This window comes from Anopheles cruzii, unplaced genomic scaffold (assembly GCF_943734635.1).
Source record: "Anopheles cruzii unplaced genomic scaffold, idAnoCruzAS_RS32_06 scaffold00272_ctg1, whole genome shotgun sequence".
Taxonomy (NCBI): domain Eukaryota; kingdom Metazoa; phylum Arthropoda; class Insecta; order Diptera; family Culicidae; genus Anopheles; species Anopheles cruzii.
This window is the reverse complement of record NW_026453906.1, coordinates 5,001-23,921: the sequence shown is the minus strand read 5'-3', so window position 1 is coordinate 23,921 and position 18,921 is coordinate 5,001. Positions and strand designations below refer to the sequence as shown.

General features: G+C 47.5%; 1 protein-coding gene across 1 annotated transcript in view; it reads left to right on the top strand.

The window, feature by feature from the left end:
- Positions 1 to 10,098: 10,098 nt before the first annotated feature.
- LOC128275997 (locomotion-related protein Hikaru genki-like) overlaps positions 10,099 to 18,921 on the top strand; it is a gene marked incomplete at its 5' end in the record, with an annotated part of 11,671 nt that continues 2,848 nt past the window's right edge. The window contains 4 exons of the mRNA XM_053014465.1: positions 10,099 to 10,872; positions 12,592 to 12,801; positions 16,575 to 16,915; positions 17,011 to 17,173. Of these exons, the coding sequence (XP_052870425.1) occupies positions 10,099 to 10,872; positions 12,592 to 12,801; positions 16,575 to 16,915; positions 17,011 to 17,173 (1,488 nt within the window). The remainder of the gene's footprint in view (positions 10,873 to 12,591; positions 12,802 to 16,574; positions 16,916 to 17,010; positions 17,174 to 18,921) is intronic.

Genomic DNA, 18,921 nt, shown 5'->3' with positions numbered 1-18,921 from the left:
CCCTCGGCTCTCTCTCTCGGGACCTCGGGGTTGTCTCGCGCAGACATCACGCGCGGCTCGCTGTGTTTGCACAGCGTTTGTGTGTGTGTGTGGTGCTTAGATGTGTGTGTGTGTGTCGATAAATTTGTTTTTCCGGCCCAGCCCCCCAAAGCAGGAAAACCGCTGGAAACCCGGTGTTCGGCTCGCGGAAGGAGCGTCGCAGGACGTTAAGCAAATCAATTTGCTACTTGCCGGTTCATTTGATTTCATCCCCGGGTCCCCGCCCCGTCCCCCCACCGGTGGTTAACCTTTTCCTGTGGCACGTCCGCCGGCGGCTGAGGCACAGGACACCGACCCCGCGCCGAGTTGCGGTTTCGGTCGGTCGCTGTGAGCCACCAGGCGCCCCCATGCACCTCGAACGGTCTCGGTTGGGGCCGGTGGGGACCGCATAAAAGGGGGTGGGGGAATTAAACCCGACCCAATCTGTGCGCGTTCCGCGCTGGGTCAGCGTAGGGCGATGCAATGACCCAGGAACGGGATGAGGTTTTTGTAGCGAACCGCGCTCCGGAGCGACGGCACGGCGCAGAAGTTCACGTGCTCCTCGAGGAGCTCGGAGCTCGGAGCTGAGAGCGGTTCGGTAAATTCGGTTAATCAATCAGACGTGCATTAGCTGCTGATTACACGATCGGGAGGGGTGTTCCTACCAGGCAAAGAGCTTCGTCTGCCATCTTGCAGGATCGTAGCATTGCGAACGGTTTTGTGTGGGGTGCATCACGCGTTTCATTTGCATCCCCCTGTACGGCTCCCTGCCCGGGCAAAGCGTCCCGGCCGGAATGGATGGTGGCCACACCCGGAGTCGGATGGCCACCGGAGTCGGTAACTAATTTGTTGCAAAATGAACCAATGTTTCAATTCAATTGCGAGTACTTCAAAGCGTACGGCGAACGAGCGGCGAACGATTGAAGTTCCCCGGATCCCTCCCTATCTCTCTCTCTGCCCCTCTGTGCCCCTTCAAAAATTCCCGTGAAGGATTCATGCCCCGGATGTGCCAGGACAGCCAGTTTTTGCCAGTGCACTGCGTACGCATCAGCGTACGCCTTGCCAGAATGCGTCCTCGCAGCCAGGACACGCAGCCCACGGGACGGGACCCGATTTATCCCGCCGGAGCCACCGGAACTCGAGCAGCCGGATGTGTGTATGTGTGTGTGTGCTGCAACATAAATTATTCAAATGACGCCTTTAATCTACAAGCCATGGCAATGAGAAATGGCAACAATAACGTTCATCGTTAGCTCGTTGGCTTAATTTTATTGTATTTTATTTTTACTTCATTTTGTTTCGCCTGCCGTGCGAAAGAGACAGGGAGAGAGTGCGAAAGAGAGAGAGAGAGAGAGAAGGAAGTGTGTATCCATTTGTGCCGTGGTGCCGTCTGTCTTCTCGCCATTCGCCGTGCCATTCGATTGTGAGCCATCCTTTCACGGGAGGGGCCTGCGTCCTTCCCAGTTCCCTTCCACAGTTGCACTCGCGGGTGTTGCTGGGGAGCTGGTGGTGGCGGGTGGGATGGCCAATCGCAAGTGCAATAAATCTTGCTACGGGGCGCATGTGAGGACACAAACGCAACGACGTGACCGGCAAGCCCAACGAAGCCCGTCCTGGGCCGATCTGTGTGCGTGGTGTTTTGCGTTTGCGTTGGCCACAGCCACAGCGACGGAGAAGCTTCTCTTGGCTTCGGAACACGGAACACTTCCCGCAAAGTGCGGCCGCGGGCACCGTCGTCGTCGTCGGATCCACCCGACCGATTGACTTTCGATTTATGCGTCCCAAATTTTTCCGCCACTTGCGCTGTCGCTCTGTCTGTTGCTCGCTGGGTGTTTAGCAGGAAAAAAATGGCGAAACAAATGTGAGAAACCACCGACAGGACGCGGGCCCAAGGTGACAAGGCCCTCTTCGGTTGTGTTCGTTTGATTTTGCCGAACAACTTTTTCTCGTTACCGGCTCTCGCAGCGGGGCCCATATTTACCGTTTCTTCGTGCGTGGCGTTGCGTGTGAATATTTATTATCTCACACCGCGACGTCCCTTCACGAGCGCCGCCGCGAAAGGATGAATAAATTTTCACTCTCAACACCCTCCGGGTTGGGCCGGTTGGTTGGGTTTCGGTTCTTTTCCGATTTTCTTTCCGCTCGCGGCGGTGGCGACGGCAGTTCCCGGGGAAAAGTGAATATTGATGTTAAGAGATTCATTTTCGCAGCGATGCCGGCAGCGCTCGGCATCGTAATCGTGGCGGCGCCAGACAGCTCAGTCTCAGTTCGGCCGGTTAATTCTGTGGCCTGCCTGGGGCGCCCGGAACCGGGACCGGGACCATACGGTCGGCGGTAAAGTTTACTCGTGGCCCGGCCTGGGCCCGGCTTTTAAAATACTGCCAACGTGCGCGCGGCTCGTGTGGCCAAACTTTATAATTCAACTTTACGGATACTTTCCCGACCGCGGCCCCACGGCAGGAAACCCACAGGCAACCCCGGGCTCCGCGTGTGTGCCTTTTTACAATCTTGTTATTACTTTTATTAGCATCGATGGGCGTGTGATGTGTGTGGGCCAGAGACTCCGCCGCGCGCGCGCTGGTGGAGCGAAAATTTCATTTTACGGATTGTACCCATTCATCATGCTTCGCGAAGGGTTTATGCTCTTCCCCTGTCCGTCCGTTCCATCTCCCGTGTGTCTGCTCTGTCCTCGTTTTTATGTTTCTATTCTCCGCAACATATTTCGCCACCGGTTTTTCACCCGCTCCGCCCGTTTGTTGTGGTGTGAAAATTTTTCCCCTGTGCCGCGGGGCATCGCGGGACGTATGAGTGATGAACGACCGGCTGATGGAAGTGTGTGTGTGTGTGTGTGTCTGTGTGGCTCATTCGAGAGCCGCATCTGCCGTTTAGTTTTCTCCGGAGATGCCACCGCACTATGGGGAATTTGTATGGGGCAGGCGGACATTGATGGTTTCAGGAAGAATCTGCGGATGTTTTAAGCTTGTTTGTTGCCGTTGCATGTGGTTTGATCAAATTCAACATTTTACACGCGTCCAGCAATACTAAATAAGCCATTTTTCGATATTTAAGGGATTTTAAAACCTCAACTACAAGACAACTCCTCGGATATCAATCATAGAATTGGGTTTTTAATTATAAACTCATATCGACATTATCTACTTCCTAACAAGTTAACGTCCTCAGCGTCCCAACAAATTGGGCCTCATAATTGCCCTTTTTGCGCCATTTGTCTTGCCAATTCAATCACTTCTTCCAAACTGTATTTGTCTACCGAAAAAGGATCCATTTAACTTATTCTGCGTTGCTTTTGTCACTTGTAAAGCTCCTCCAAGGACATTCGTGCTGTACTCGGGACCGGATCTAGATTTTTGATATTTTCAACCTCAGAACTATCGTCGTTCGGTTTGATGAATTCACTTAGCTTCAGCTCACAATTCATCCACGTACATTTTATATACTATATGGTAGATTGAACAAAACAACAATGTCAGGTAAATACTTTTTACCTGTATAGGCACGTTCGATTGTTCGAATAAAACATGATTATTTTACCTCAATAATAGAAAAATAGGATGGAATGAGATAAAATAAACACTCGTGGTACTTAAAAAAGGAGGAAATATGTTTTGTATGGCCATTTGTACCTGTTTTACAAGAGTTCCTGGTACATAGAAGAGTTTTCTTAAAATAACCATGGCAGTCAATGTTTCAAAAACTAGCAAGTGAAACTTGCTGGAAATATTCTAAATGAAGTAAATTTTAATATTAATGCCTAGTTTAGCCAGACCAACGCGGAGAACGTTTTTGCAGCATTACCAATGTTTATACTAGTGTAAAATGAATTTTTTTCGTAGTGTTCTTTACAAATTCCCGACAAAAATGTACAAGAAATGCGAGGTGCAAATATTTGATTTCGTCATATCAAATAAGGATCTACTACCTTTCATGATAAATGTACATTATCGCTTGAAAACCATGCAAACGATCGCTTCAAAGAAGTTAATAATAAATGGCTAAAACGAGCATTTTTCAACGCTCTTATCTTTGACAGATCAATTCTCGGAATCCTACGCAATGCAAAAGCCTGAAAATTCGGATTGAAATCACTTAATGGCCGCCTTTTCCCCATAGTGCGCCGCTTTTAAGTCTGTCACGGTTGGCATGGCGGTGGTCGGTCGTCGGTCGGCTTTGGGGTTTTTCTCCCTGTTGCACCCCAAACGCACACACACACACACGCAGCCAGATGAAAATGTGTGCAATAATAAGGGGTGAGAAAATGGTTGGCCACGCAAAAACCACGATCGTGGTGTGCAAATACAATAAAAGTAAAACCCATAACGAATGAGGGCTTTTGCTGTGTTCCGAGCGAGTTCAAATGAACTTCCCATCCTCTCGCGTTTCCTCCACCTGATTCGGTTCCAGGTTTCCAGGAGGCGAACCCCAACACAAATTTTCACTTCCACCCCACATTTCAGTGGCCACACTTCGGGGTGGTCTCGTTACTTGATGCGAAGCATATTTTGGTGGCCATTTTTTCACATAAAAAACTTTCTGTCTGTTTGGTTTTGCTCTTATGTTCACGCTCACGGCATTTCGCACAGACAACGTATCACATCACGCCACGATCCGCGATGGCGATTTTCCCTGTCGGACCCGTCAACGTCATCCTGCGCGACTTTGGCGCAAAAAAAAAAAAATCCAACAAACAAACGAAAAACGGAAGCTTAAGGAATTGCAACAATTTTGCGGGAAATTTATCATCTTCCCCGGGCCGGGCCGAATCACACGTTTCTGCAACAGCTGTGGAAAAGGATACGCGAAAAAGAAAACACAAAACAGAACCATTCCTTTCGGCACTTCCTCTGGAGCCGGCCTTTCCCCATTTCCCGGCCAGGCGCAAGGGTTTGTTCTGCTTTAATTGCTGTTTGCCCTGCCTGCAGATCACGCTTGAGAGCGCGCGTGCACACACACACATACACACGGGTACACAGGCAAACAGGCTTCCGTTTCCCGGTACAAGGACGACGATGCCGGAATAACGATTGTTTTCTTCGAGCAATTAAATTTTTGGACTCGACTAATGAGCTTACACGATCACCGGAAGGAGCTTATATTGTTTTCGGTCGCCACACCTCTGGCCACGCCTTCGCGGGTCTCCTGGAAGGAGTGGAGCGGAATTCGACCCGACCACCAGCAACAGCACCACAAGAAGGAGCGACCCGTACCACGGGTTTTCGGTGAGCCAAATATAAAATAGATGCTCCACCCGGTCCGGGGGTCGTCAGGTCGTTCCGTAATTGTTGTTGTTGTTGTTGTTGTTCGAGGACAATTAGTTGCAATTGTTCCAGCGGCGGGAGCCAAGCAGTCGTGCGGGATGCATCCACCGGGTCGGGTGAAAGGAAGTGACCACGAGCACGAGCGTCGCATGTTGGAACTCCGTAATGAGCATCGGATTTGGTGAACCATTTGGCGAACACGGAATTCAATGCCGTTGTTTACGGTTTTTTTTGTGCTTTTCATCCGAAATTCGAGATTTTTCCCACAAAGGAACGCGAATGGGAAAGCGTGGCCGTGGCATCGAAGCGAATAAAACGTGGAATCGACGTCCGGTTCGATGAGCGATGACGAGCTCTCGGCGGTAGGAGACAGTGTTATTAATGATGGAATATTAATTTTCTTTTTTGTTTACACTCGTTTCGATTTTCGAAATGTAATGCAATGTAACAGTTTTACTTTACGATTGTCAAAAAGAACATTCTGCCAATTGGTTAACGGTAATGACATAAAATCATTCAGATTTCATCTGTCAGTTTCAAAATAAAGCCATTACTCTGACGAGCACCCTCAATTCCGCTTTTAATTTAACAATTGTTTTATTAGTTCAGTATTTAGTCAATTCTAGTATAGGAAACATAAAAAGTCACGAAACACCATATCAGGAGATCTGGGTGCTCATTTGGATTTTGCCCAAAACTCCGTCGAAAAACAAAACTCAACTTTTTCGGAACAATTCGGAGTCACGTCATGTCTCATAGCCAAAGCCACTGACTGATTCGAATGCAGTTATGTACCATTTGAATATCTAATTTGAGCAATTTGGTAAGCTTTTTCTCATCTCCATCCGGTGTTGAAGTTCTATCACGATGCAGGTAGCGGGATTGACAATCAGTCACATATTGTTTTCTTTTTAATTATTCCTCATACTTTCGTGTGAATCGTGCTAGAGGTTGCTCGAATCAGGATGTTAAGAAAACATCTACTTCTCAAGAATTGTGATTGTTTCATTCGTTCAATCTGATTCGTCAGATTAATGGGGAAAAAGGGCCCAATGAGGACATTCGCCGTATCGGTTTTAATTTTATTTCAATACTTAAACATATTTCATCAATAACAAGAATGGGGTTGGGTCATTAAGCCAATCAAATGGAACGAGCAACAACTCGAAGCTTTAATTTTTCAAACCACGAATCGTTCCCGCCAATCCTGCCACAACATAAGTTCGCTATCATAATGTGTTTCCAATTTAACCATCCATGATAAAATCACTGATAGTCAATAGCGCTCATAAATCATTTGAGGATTTAGATTGATTCGATTCAATTAGTCGGTACATGTGCCTAAGCATCGCTGCACGTTCGCCCGCATGATGGACGATAAGATTTATTTCTTTTCGAATGGCATCGATTCATTTGCGTGCCCATTAACTCCGTATACATATTGGCATGTGGCGGCATTCGTACGCATGATGATACAATTTGCATTCGAATGAGCTGGGCTGCAGAAGCAATGAATTTTTATTAGCGAAATAATACTTCGAAACATCGGCCAGGAGGAGGCTATTTTTCAACCCCTCGCCGTCGAGATGTTGCCCGCCTTTGGCCACGTGCTCTGGTCGGTGCTTGATATTTTATGACCAATCATTTCTCATCCCCACAGCAGCAGCCTACTAAATCGAGATTTTGGCAATCGAAACCCTCCACCGAAACGGTGTGTCCTTCGACGTGCTGCTCCGTCTTTCTCTGTCGCTGGCCAGGGAGTGGTAGCCGACCGCGGATGGCAGGTTGTTTGCATGTTGAATGATAATTTATGCTCGCATAGACCCCCGCGAGTGCCAGCCAGCAGCTGTTTGCCGCAACAAACCCCATTGCCAGTTAACAGGATCCACGGAGCCTCTGACTCACTCAGCGACGGGTTGGGTGTGAAAATGGAACATGCCGCACCGAGCCGGCTGGGTTTCTGTTTCCCACAACACCGGCAACCGGCACCCGATTGTCATGGGAGTGAAATATGATCTTCGAAAGAGCGATATCGCTTCTGTTTGGTATGGTGCGATTTCGGCTGGGGGACCAAGTAGGGAACGCTCTCTGTCTGTTTCGGCGCGCAGCCAGAAGGGGAATGCATTATGCACCGGTCGCTGACGAGGACGAGAGGCCCCAACCGTGACTATCGACCGTTTTGTAATGTGTGATGGGTCGTTGAAAATGTTGCGACCTTTAAATTGCGAAAATAATAAATCACCATTGTGCTTGAAATATTTCACGATAAATTGATATAAAGCACAATGAGTGAAGATATCTTGATTATTAATTGAAATGCATATCAAATTTAAAGCGCTTTAAGTTGCTTTAGTTGTACAAATGACAGGAAGCAACTTTCCATGATTAATTTACAGTGTACAGTGATTGAAAAGGTCATCGAAAATTGTTTGAAATATTTCAACTACTATTTACCAGAATACATCTAAAATTATCTCTGGTATCCCCGTTATGGCTAAATTATTTGAAAAACGAATAATCTTAAAGCCGAGTGAAGCAACATGAAAATAAACTTTTGGTTAGCCCAATAATTAGAAGGCATACGTTGAAGTTGACTTAATTTCATAATTCTGAAACTCATATGCTCACCGTGCAGAAATATGTAACTACTATTCAGGCAACCCGACCCAAAAACCATTGCATCTGCCGCCAGCTGACACTAATCGAAAGTGACGGTTTGTTAGCCGTAGTCGTGCAACAAACCGAGCTGGTTCCGAGGAAAATGAACGTCCCACCGAGGACGACCCAAAAGTAGGACTGTCGTTCGGTGAAATGGGAAAACGCGGAACGCGGAGTATTCCAATTTTCCGCACATGAAACGAATCCCGGAATCGCACCGCATCCTTTCGGCCCGTTATCGGCCACAGAAGGGATTCGTTATCGGCGCTGCCGTTCGCCGTGGCGGCCGTACCGGAGATGGTGCCGAAATGAAACCATGGCACACCGCTCCGCAATGTGGCAGATTTTCTCCGTCATCGCAGCCAACCCGCATCGCCAAAAAACCAATCAATTCCGCACCGCGTCCGAAGCGACAAATGACAAATTATTAGCGGTTTAATGACCACCACTCCCGGACCGGGCTCGCCGGCGTTAATGAGCCAGCCGCGTTCGATTGGGATCGGCGCGTAATTCGATGTAATTCCCACGGGTTCGGATTCGTTCGAACTCGTGGTTTAATTGCGTGCGAACGTGCGCTGTGGGGTTGGCGGCGTTTGATTGAAGCCCTGGCGCCTGCAACGCCTTGCACCGAACGCTAAGAGTAGGGTTTATGTGCCCGTCGGCATCGTTTAAATGACCACCATTTCCAACACGAGAGTCACGAGGCAAAGTAATTGAAAACTGTACCCGCGCCAATCGGGTCGAGCCAAACCGAGCACACGTTGTGCGAATGTGCTGTAATTATTTGAAACCGGATCACGCGGACGCTCCGGATATGGCGGCCTTTGTCGGGCGCACGGAAATGAGATGATATTTTTTTGGCCCCCTTTTATCATTTATCGTTTTTGAATTTCATTACGAAAATGTGCGAATTTCATTTTACTTTGGCCCGGTTGCGTCCTGATTTGCGCCGCACGAGATATTCGTTCAATCAACTTTTTTTCATCCTTTTCATGCTGTGTTTGAACAGTAAGTTTTTCATTCTAATTTAAACAAACATTTCCCTGATTGAAATCAAACACAGGTCCCTCAAGTAAATGCTGTGGTTTTCAAAATTATTTTAGTAATGTGTTAATAATGGATGGTATTTGCGGGCAGCTCGATTGATCGAAACGTTCAGATGTTGGAAATGTAGCAGATGGCGTCAAAAGTTATCTGTTTGTACAATTTGCCATAGAAGTAACGGAGGATTTTTTTATCTTCTGATAAGTCAACACTACGATTCAGCGTTGTCAAAACAACTCAAATGTTTTAATGGTACATCCATTTTGAAAATTGGTGTCTTGAGCTCCACAAGCTCCAAGAAAACACTACGAACATAGAGTAATTATTGGTGTTCAAATATTTTTGTTAGAACTTTTGAGATGCATCACAATTGACTTATTGACTGTTGAGAAAATATTATACGTTAGTCAAAAAACTAATAACAGTTCTTTACAACCGGTGAGAGGCAGCCGCACAGCAGCCTCAGGATAAGGTCGTCTTCTCAAACATGGAGCACAAGCAAAACCGTCAAAATTGGGCAAGGAGTGTCGGTGCCTTTAGGCCAAGTACGAAGTAGTGCGTGTTGATCGGAACTGATCAGTATCGTACCAAATAAGCCTAAGAACAGTAATCTTAGTGAACTTTTGTTGCAAGCGATCAATCCAACACTGACCTAGCAATACTTACAGATTAAGGCAATCAGACAGATTTCGTTCATACTAAAAAGGACTCAAGATCGTCAGCATCAAGCAAGTGGAAGGCAACCGAAGCATTCGAATCGAATCGAATAGAAGAGTCGTGGCAAGATAGAAAATGGTCCGTTCGACTTTTCCCTACTTCCTAAGTGAAAATATCTCCTGCAGGGAACGTATAACTAACTAAGTATTTATATTGCCACAGAATGGCCTTACTTTGAGTAACCTTAAAGAGCAATATAGACTTGTAACTCATGTTATTCCAACGGGCATATCGAACGTTACAAACACTTGACAGAGTACTTGTCTGGTCGTCTGGTCATTAAATTTGATCTCTTCCATAATTTGACCGTATCGATGAAATGTTTCAACCACGCGCGCTTTACTAATGGCTTGTCCTTCTTCTGTCCTTTCTGGCCGTTCCACAGAGACGACCACCGGATGTCCACCGCCGGAGTTGAAGATCTCGCGGTCCCGCAAGCAGTACGCAACGACCGAGCCACCGTTCGTGACGTTCGAGACGACGCAGATCTATCTGCCGCAGGACTTTACGACCGCCGATTTCGAGCTCGTGGAAGCCGGACGGGCCGGCTCGCACGCGGGCCTCTCCGGCGACAGTGTCGGCGACACGACGGGCGGCTCCTCCGCCGCGCTCCGTGCCCCGCACTCCGACACCTCCTTCTGGTGGGAGCTGGGTGTCCAGAATGCGGAACTTCGCGAATCGCTGGCCGCTGCCTCGTTCCCGTCCGCTGCGCTCCGTAGCCGGCGTGCCACCCGGCCGCGCCATCGCCGCCGGCGCCGCTCGTCGTCGTCCTACGCCCCGTCCCAGCACGATCTGCACCAGATGCTCAACCTGGAGGAGCTGACACCCGCCATCGTCATCGACAACATCTTCAACGAGAACGACAGCGATCACAGTGTGTTCGACAATCTGTTCCTGAACAATGGCCCCCCGGAGGAGGATGGTGACGAGGAGGACGGGCGAGACGGACCCGGGGACGGGACGGATGGGGGCCGGTACGTGGACAAGAACGAGATCGAGGGCGAGGAAGAGATTATCGTCGAGATGGGCGACAACGGGAGCATCATCAGGCGGCGCGTCAAGCGAAAGTCGGGCAAGACGACGGGCGCCCTGAGCCGGGCCAAGGCGGGCAGCGGCAGCGACGGGGGCAGCAAGAGCATCGCCCGCCATCACAAGCAAGGTAAGAACACGGGCGGATAGGTGGATAGGTGGTGGTGGTGGTGGTGGTACCGCTCAAAAACTGCTACTCAAGGTCCTTGCAGCGTTCGCTGATGGGTCTTAACAGCTCCATCGTACAAAACTATCATCGACCGGGCGAGAGTGGCCAAGGTAGTCGTTCGCAGGAGTCAATCAATCCTTGTAGTGTGTGCGCGAGTGTGTGTGTGTGGGAAGGTGCACTGAGAAAAACGGCAAAAACTGGTCCTCATTGGCTCTATTCTCTGACTCTCTGCCGCCCGCTCCTGTATCCTTGCGCACCGGATCGGCCGCGCGGGGCGTTCGCCAGGTGTGGCGGATTGTTCGATATAAATTTCTGTCGATTGGACCCACAGGACTTCAACTTCAAGGATTGAGCGATTCGACCTTGAGACCCAAGGTTTTATCGTGCGCTTGGGAAACGACGCACGGAGCACACGTGTGTGTGTTCCGATTTATTCCGCAACAGAATAAACTTCGCGTCGTGTCGTGTCGTGTCGTGGAGCAAAGTTGCTGATAAACTAATCATAGAGTGGAGCGAAATCGTGTCCCGCGTCGTGTTTGAATTTGTTTCAGCCGGATCCCGGTCCTCGGCCTCGAGTTGCCAGCGTTGACAAGCGGCACAATGCCGCACACCGAAACTTTAACATAATCTAAAACACGTTCAAGATACTTTGATTTGTCATTTGAAATGCTGTTTAGTTCATAGTATTCTGCCAATCCAACAATTAACAGTAGTTTTGGTGGAAGAATCATTAACAAAGCTTGATTTGCTTCAGGGTCATTAAACTAATCGGCCAACAAAAAAAGCCAGCCTTACTAGCCTTACTTACTAGCCAGCCTAAACACTAGGAAAAGTTATACAGATTTATGGGATTATGCATGAAAAAGGACTTACACTGTATTTGTTATTTTGATTTGATTTTGATAACGAAAACAAGTTAAACATTCTCATTTATCATGATACATTTGATATGAACTAACTTTTTGTTTTGTGAACTCTCTTGATGTTTTTTTCAATATTGTTTATTATATGAAGATCCTCGTTTAGTTGAACTGTCCTAGGATACATTTAAAAAAAATGAAGCCACCATTGTGTGCTTGAAACATAATTTTGATTCAATAACATTCTTATCTATTACTGGCATAATTTTAAAAATTAATTTTAATTTAAAAGAATCAAACATGGCTCGACTGTAGGCCGTTCCATGCAACAGACGTTAGGTCGAACCCTGCATCAGCTTGAGTGCTCTAAGTTTATTCAAACAAAATTCCACAATCTGTGATCAAATGGTTTTCGACAGAGGGATGGATTAGAATGTTTACAACATTGGTTCCTAGCTTAACTCATACGCCAATCCCGAGCTTAGAGTCCTCGAAATTCCCGTTTGGATTGGGAAAACGCGGCTCAAACAAAGTCAACACACGGCAGATCACTAGCGAACGCTCTCGCTTACACAACCTGCTCCCGACACTGCGATCCGTTTGATCCTTGATCCAATCAAGCGAATAGCTTCATAGTTTCCACCCGCCGCGCACATGGTCGTAAAGTAACGGGTAACGGGCACGAAAAAGAACGTTGTTTGTGTACGCGCGCCACGACGACGCGAACAATCGGATCGGATCGTACCGGAAAAGCCTACCCGCCCGCCAGCCAGCCAGCGCAATCCCGACGCATCCTCAATACACACCTCCCGTTCTTCAGATCACACGTATGACGCGGATGCTCCGGAAGCGGTCGAGTTTGCCGGCGAGTTCGCGTTGTCGCACGGCGGTGACGGCCACCATCAGCCGGCGGGTGTCCTGGGCCGGGTCCGGGTGAAGCGCAAATCCGGAAAAGCGACCGGGGCGCTCAGCCGACCGAAGGGCGGCAGCGACAGTGGCAGTAAGAGTATTAGTCGCAATGCCAACAAAGGTGAGCTCTACCAATCACAACCAACCAACCCGCAACCAACCCCCACAACCGCGGGGACTCTCGCAGCCTTTTGCACGACTTTTGCACCCGCTTCTCGCCAGCCACGCCGGAAGTTCCACGATTCGAGAGGGCAAACTTTACGGGGGAGGGAAAAATATTTACAAAATATGAAAATGAAACCCCCAACGCTTCCCACACGTATACGCATACACGCGGCACTACAGGACAGGCAGTTCGTACTTTGACGCAAAACTGTAAATTGTAAATCGGCAACAAAAAAAAAAGGGGGAGAAGTGCGCCGAACGCGGTGCGCCCCGTTTGTGGCCATATGTACAGGAGTGTGGTGACTACAATAGTGGCAAACGGCCGGCAACAAATCTGTTCCTGATTGTGAGCCATTGTGCGATAGGGGGAAAAAAAACTTTGGCACTGGTCGTTTGTTCCGTCGGTCTGAAAGTAACACATTGTCAGAAGTCTGTGAAAGGAGCAAGAAGGATAAACCTACCAATGGAATATGAAGAAAGCAAAGTCTGTGGCAACTACAAGGGCTAACTTTGTAAAGGCGTCCAACAAAGTAGTCACATTTGACCAATTCGGATTGACCATGATACTAAAACTGTACGAACAATGTTTATCATAATTATACATTAAAAAGCGAAATTACCTTAAACGTATAAATATAAGTTTGGCTGAAAAGAAATCCATCGTTTTCTCGGTAGATGGCTGCAATGATCGATATCTCGAAAAGTATCGATCAAACAATTTCAAAATTTTGCTCGTGATCGTCACCTTGATTCACTTCACTTCACGGTCAAAATGCAGTGTTTTTTGTTTGTTTGTTTGTTTCCATTCAATTGTAACTTAAAGGGTGTTAACAATGCAAGTTAACAAAGAGAAAATTTGGTATATTTTACAGATACAGTTAGATTTTTTACAGGCAGACCTGTCGTCGAAAATGTCTATAAAATAACAGAAATAATCAAAGTTGATCGGCATGTTAGTAATCAGAGCATCGGCCAGAAGCAAAAGATTAACTATCAAGCAGTTTTAAGCCATTTACGCAAGCCTCAATCGATTCTTTGAATTCTCAAAGAAGCTCGATGTTTAGGTGCCACAAAAATTAACTCAAAAAATGTAATAGATCTAATTTCCATCTGCAAAGTTTTGATCAAACGGAATGAAATCGACATACTTCTTTAACGGATGGTTACGGGAGATGAGAAATAAGATACATACGACAATACTGTGTGAAAAAGATCCTAGTCTAAGATCGTTGTAAAGCAGTTCAACTGGTGGTCAAACCAGGACTAACGAGTAGGAAGCTTCTACTGGGTACATGGTGAGACTTGAAAGGAAGCATTTACTATGAGTTGGTTCTGTGTAGCCGTACTCTGTGTAGCCAACACTCGTTGTTTGCTGCTCGGTCTGAGGACGCTTGAGCATAGGAGACGGTCGGCTCAGGCAATGTTTGTTTTTAAACTGTTGTCGGCTGTTATTGAGGCACCGCAACTACTTGCCAAGCTAGACCTATCTGCTCCTGCTCGGCACCTAAGACGTAGGACTGACATGGAGATCAGAACTGTTCCACGAGTTACTGTTGCGGGACACAATGATCCTGTATTGTCTATGTGTCGTACGTATAATCTCTGTTCGTCCATTATGGATTATAACATGTCTATTCGTCAGTGTCGTAGTGTCCTTGACCTCGCGTCCTTTTAATGTCTGGTTACCGGTTTTTTGTCCTCTTTTTTGTCAATTAGGCTCAGTTGCTCATTGTCAAATTTATGCTAATAAATAAAAAAATAAATAAATAAAATTCAGATCTCAAGAACGGCACCGTTTAAAGCTAGCGAGAAGCTTCCTGAGAAAATTTAAATCACGAGAAGATTGTGAAAATGGATTGCTAGAGTTTTCTGCCAATAACGACCAAAACTTCTATAAACGAGGCATTATGAAGCTATCTTCAAAAAGGCAACAAATTATACAACAAAACGGTTCATTTTTGACGCACATCGGACCATAGGAAATACGTTGAACAAACATTTGATTGTCACGCAGAAATAATGAATTTCTTTTGAGCCAAACTTATACTTTGTGACAGATGAAGATGAAGCGTGCCCAATACTTTGATAGAGCATCAGCCAGCCTGTATCAGTGTAGTTGGGTTTTTAGTATATTCTTAAATGTCCTCTATCGAAAGTGATATAACTAAAGAGTGGAAGGTGATATAAATACCTAAAAGTTTGTTTCGTAGTTCATTCATCAAATGTTGCAGGCAGTCCTACGCAGTCAAATCAAAGCATTTTATTAACAATTATTTATGTTTGATGCGCATTTCTTTAACTGTTAATGTGTTAATTGACTTCTGTAAGATTTTCGAGATGAGCATGGAACATTTTCCACTTCGTGTGATAAGTTTGCCACTGTGTGAGAGTATCTTTCTGCCATCGCCATGACCTGTGCCTGGGTAACAAAAGTTCACGACGCACGTAACAATTTAATTAGCGTACGTTTAACTTTTTCCGCCCCGACGAAAGTGATACCGCGAATAGCGCAGTCAATTTAGGCTACATTTTATGCGTCGGCAAGAATCGGAAAGATTGTGTTCGTCGCAAAAGCTAAAGCGAACCCAAACACCGAGGCTTCCCGGTCCCGACCCTTCCTCTTCGATCCCCTGTTACACACCCCGCACATGCGTACCGCGTGCCCGCCCGCCGCACGTTGCTTGCCAACCGAAACCGGCTTCGACTTTTGCACCGATTTTCCACGGTTCCGGGCTCCCGGAACCGGAAGCCCTTCGCCAACGCCATCCATTGCTTCCAAATTTCTGCTCCGCGAAGCGAGCTTCTCGCGGGTGGCACTACAAATCAGCGCCATAATTGGTAATCGCATCGCAGTAAAGTTGAGCCAGGCCTCGTTCATCGTCGCTCCTCCTCGATCGACGCTCGAAGCTGCTCCAGCATAAATCCGGGCCCATCGTGGACGCACACACACACACACACATCAAGCCGCGAAAGGGGTTTCCTTTTTATGGCTTTTTTGTGACCGGTACATACACACACGCACCACACATAGTTGTGAGGCCACTCCAAGAGACGGCGAAAATGAAGGCGATAAATGTTATGCCACTTCTCACTCGAACCCGCTCCAAAGCATGGTGTGTGTGTGTGTGTGTGTGTGTGTGTGTGTGTGTGTGTTTGTGGACGTCTGGCTGTACGGTTCCCGTTCCGGATAGCTCATTCAGATGCAGTCGGCGTCGGTACGGAACACGCGCCCGTTCCAGTTCACTTCCTTAGACGACTCGTCATCCACTTCCGGTGCACGGTGCACCGGCTCGCCTCTCGCCTCGCTCATTCATCGCGCTTGTGCCTATTAAACGCTACCGCCTCTCTCTCTCTCTGTCTGTGTGTATGTGTATGAAAATAGTTCCTTGTATCGGTGTGCGAGGGAAATTTTCCAGCAACGGTTTCCTGCGGTTTGCGCTTGATTGGCATTATGGTTGCGCTTCCTGCTTCGCTTCGCCCGAAAACCCCTGCGCCATTTACCACGCGACTTCCGGTGCTACGTCACCAACCGCACGTCACCCCGCATCGCACCGAATCGCACCGCACCACCTGCTTCCGCTCCTGACGTAGTAGTGTGCTTCAGCCGTAGTGATTTGGCGTAGAGCTTCCGAGTTACCCGAGCACCGTGAAAAGGGCACCGAGTGTTCGCCTCTCGTCCCCGTCACTCGTGAACTGTTACCACTCACCTGCACCACCCGCTACTTGCAGGCCAGTACGACGAGGACGGTAGCTACGTGCCACCGCTGCCGGACTCGGGCGAACACCCGGACCGGGAGGACAAGGAGAGCGAGGAGGTCGAAGAGAGTCCCGAGTTGCACCAGTTCCGCGAGGTGTCGGAGGTGCGGTTCCCGGGCGAGGTGGGACCGCTCGGGGGGCACCGGCTGTGCAAGATCCAGTGCATCCGGGGCCACTGGGTCGGACCACTGTGCGCGATGAACGAGCACGAGCAGGACGAGCACGGCCAGCTCAAGTTCGAGCCCCTCTACAAGCGGTGCGTCGTTGACCACATTCCGCCCCATCTGCTGCTGAGCTACAAGAACGTCTCGGTGGTAAGTTGTGCGGAGGTGGCAGAGTGGCCCCAGGGCGATGGGGGCCAAGAACGGGATCTACATATGTATCTCGGTTGTTGTCACCTTCCGCACAGACGCTCGGCTGGGATCTACCGCACGGACACACGCTGCAAGCCCGCTGCCGGGACCTCGGCCTCTACAAGCTGCTGGGCGAGGCGAAGGTCCTCTGCTCCAACGGGCTGTGGGCCCCGAAGATGCCGTCCTGCGTGCCGACCACGCTGCTCACTAATTACTCCGGTAAGTACTGCTCAGCGAACGGGGACTTGAGGCGCAGCAAAACTTGGCCAAATCAAACTAAAAAAAACCAAGGACATTACAAAAAAAATTATTTTAAATTATTTTCAAAGTAAATAAGCTTAATCACAAAACAGAGGGACCGTTTGGCATCGATATGTTCATCGTTCCCAACGTCTCCGGTCACTCGCCTGGAAGCTCTAACGCACTCACCGTTTGGCCTTGGCCCAACAACTTTCAATCGGACGAAGTTCTGCTGTCTCAGGAAATTATTGATCTAATTATTGATTGATTGTGAACTGTTGACCGTGGTCCACTGTTTGTCCACTCTCCATGGAACCTATAAAATCACATATTTTAGCAAAATTCGGCAGCTTTAAGGTCTAAAAATGGTCGCCTACCTACCTTGCCACGGTGCAATGCTGCGTGAAATTCAAAACCGGCAGCATTTGTATTGTTAGGGCCTATCTGGCCACAATGCGTATGCGAAATTTTAGAAGTAGTCGTAACAACTAGAAGCTTGTAATCTCCAATCACGGACCGATTCAACCACGGACAAAGTCAAGTGATGGCACCTACAGATTGTACAAATATTTGCAACAATGGGTAAGGTGAACGAGATCGCCGGTCTTTCAGGTTTGCTGAGAGCCCTCTAAGGGTTACCTCTAAGGGTTGTGGAGCTCGGGAACTGATGTGGCCAATTGGCCACATAGGGATGTTTGTGAAGAAACAGCAATCGCGCTATTGATCTGCTTCGCTCCAAGGTGTCCCCGATCAAGCCAACGCACTAAGGGTAATTTGGAAGAGGCAAGCCGACTTTGATGGTTTCAGGAAGAATTGACGGAATTTTAAAACTTGTTTGTTTGCTTTGCATCTGGTTTGATGAAATTCAACATTTTATTTCTAATACACGCGACCAGGAATATTGAATTAGCCATTTTAACGACCCAAGTTATGGAATCGGCATAACAACTGCTTCTATATCAGTAATAGAATTGACTTTTTAATGAATAATCATGTGTAAATATCGGAATTCTGATAAAGAAAAAACTTATCACATATGCGTAAGGAACATTAATTTGATTTCTTCATCCAAATCCATATAGATATTGTCTTCTTCCTAACACGTTAGGCCTAATAATTGCCTTTTTTCACGCCAATTTCCTTGCCAATCAATTCACTTCATCCAAACTATATTCGTCTTTCAATAAAGGTTCCATTTCACGTATTCTGCGTCGCTATTGATGCTTTGATTTGCTTTTGGGGGAAATATAACTGAAAGCTCCATGCTTTGAAATCACTTAATGTACGCCTTTTCCCTATCTGTAGTCAGGGAGGATAATTCGGGCTCTCCAGAGAAGACGTCTGACAGCAACTGTCGTCTATCTATTCTTATTAGTGGGTAACCAACCCTAATTCAATTGCAGGTCAGAAAAGTCTGCAATATTCTAGAACATTTGTACAATTCATTTGTGTATTTTGTAAAGGTGATCATTTTGAGCACTGTGCCTCCGCATCGTTTTAAACTTATCCTTTCGCTGACCACCGAAATCTGGCTTCAGATCCTTTATGATACAACTTAAAATCGAGGAGTTGGAAGTGGCCTCGCTAGATCTCGACGAGACCTAAATGCATTACAGACACCCTTTGGGCAGCTTTTTTGCTCCGTACTGCTTCGACTTCATTTGCATGCGGTTCCATTTTGGGCCTTCTTTACTAGTGTCTATGGACAGAGATGGAAGCTGAAGCGC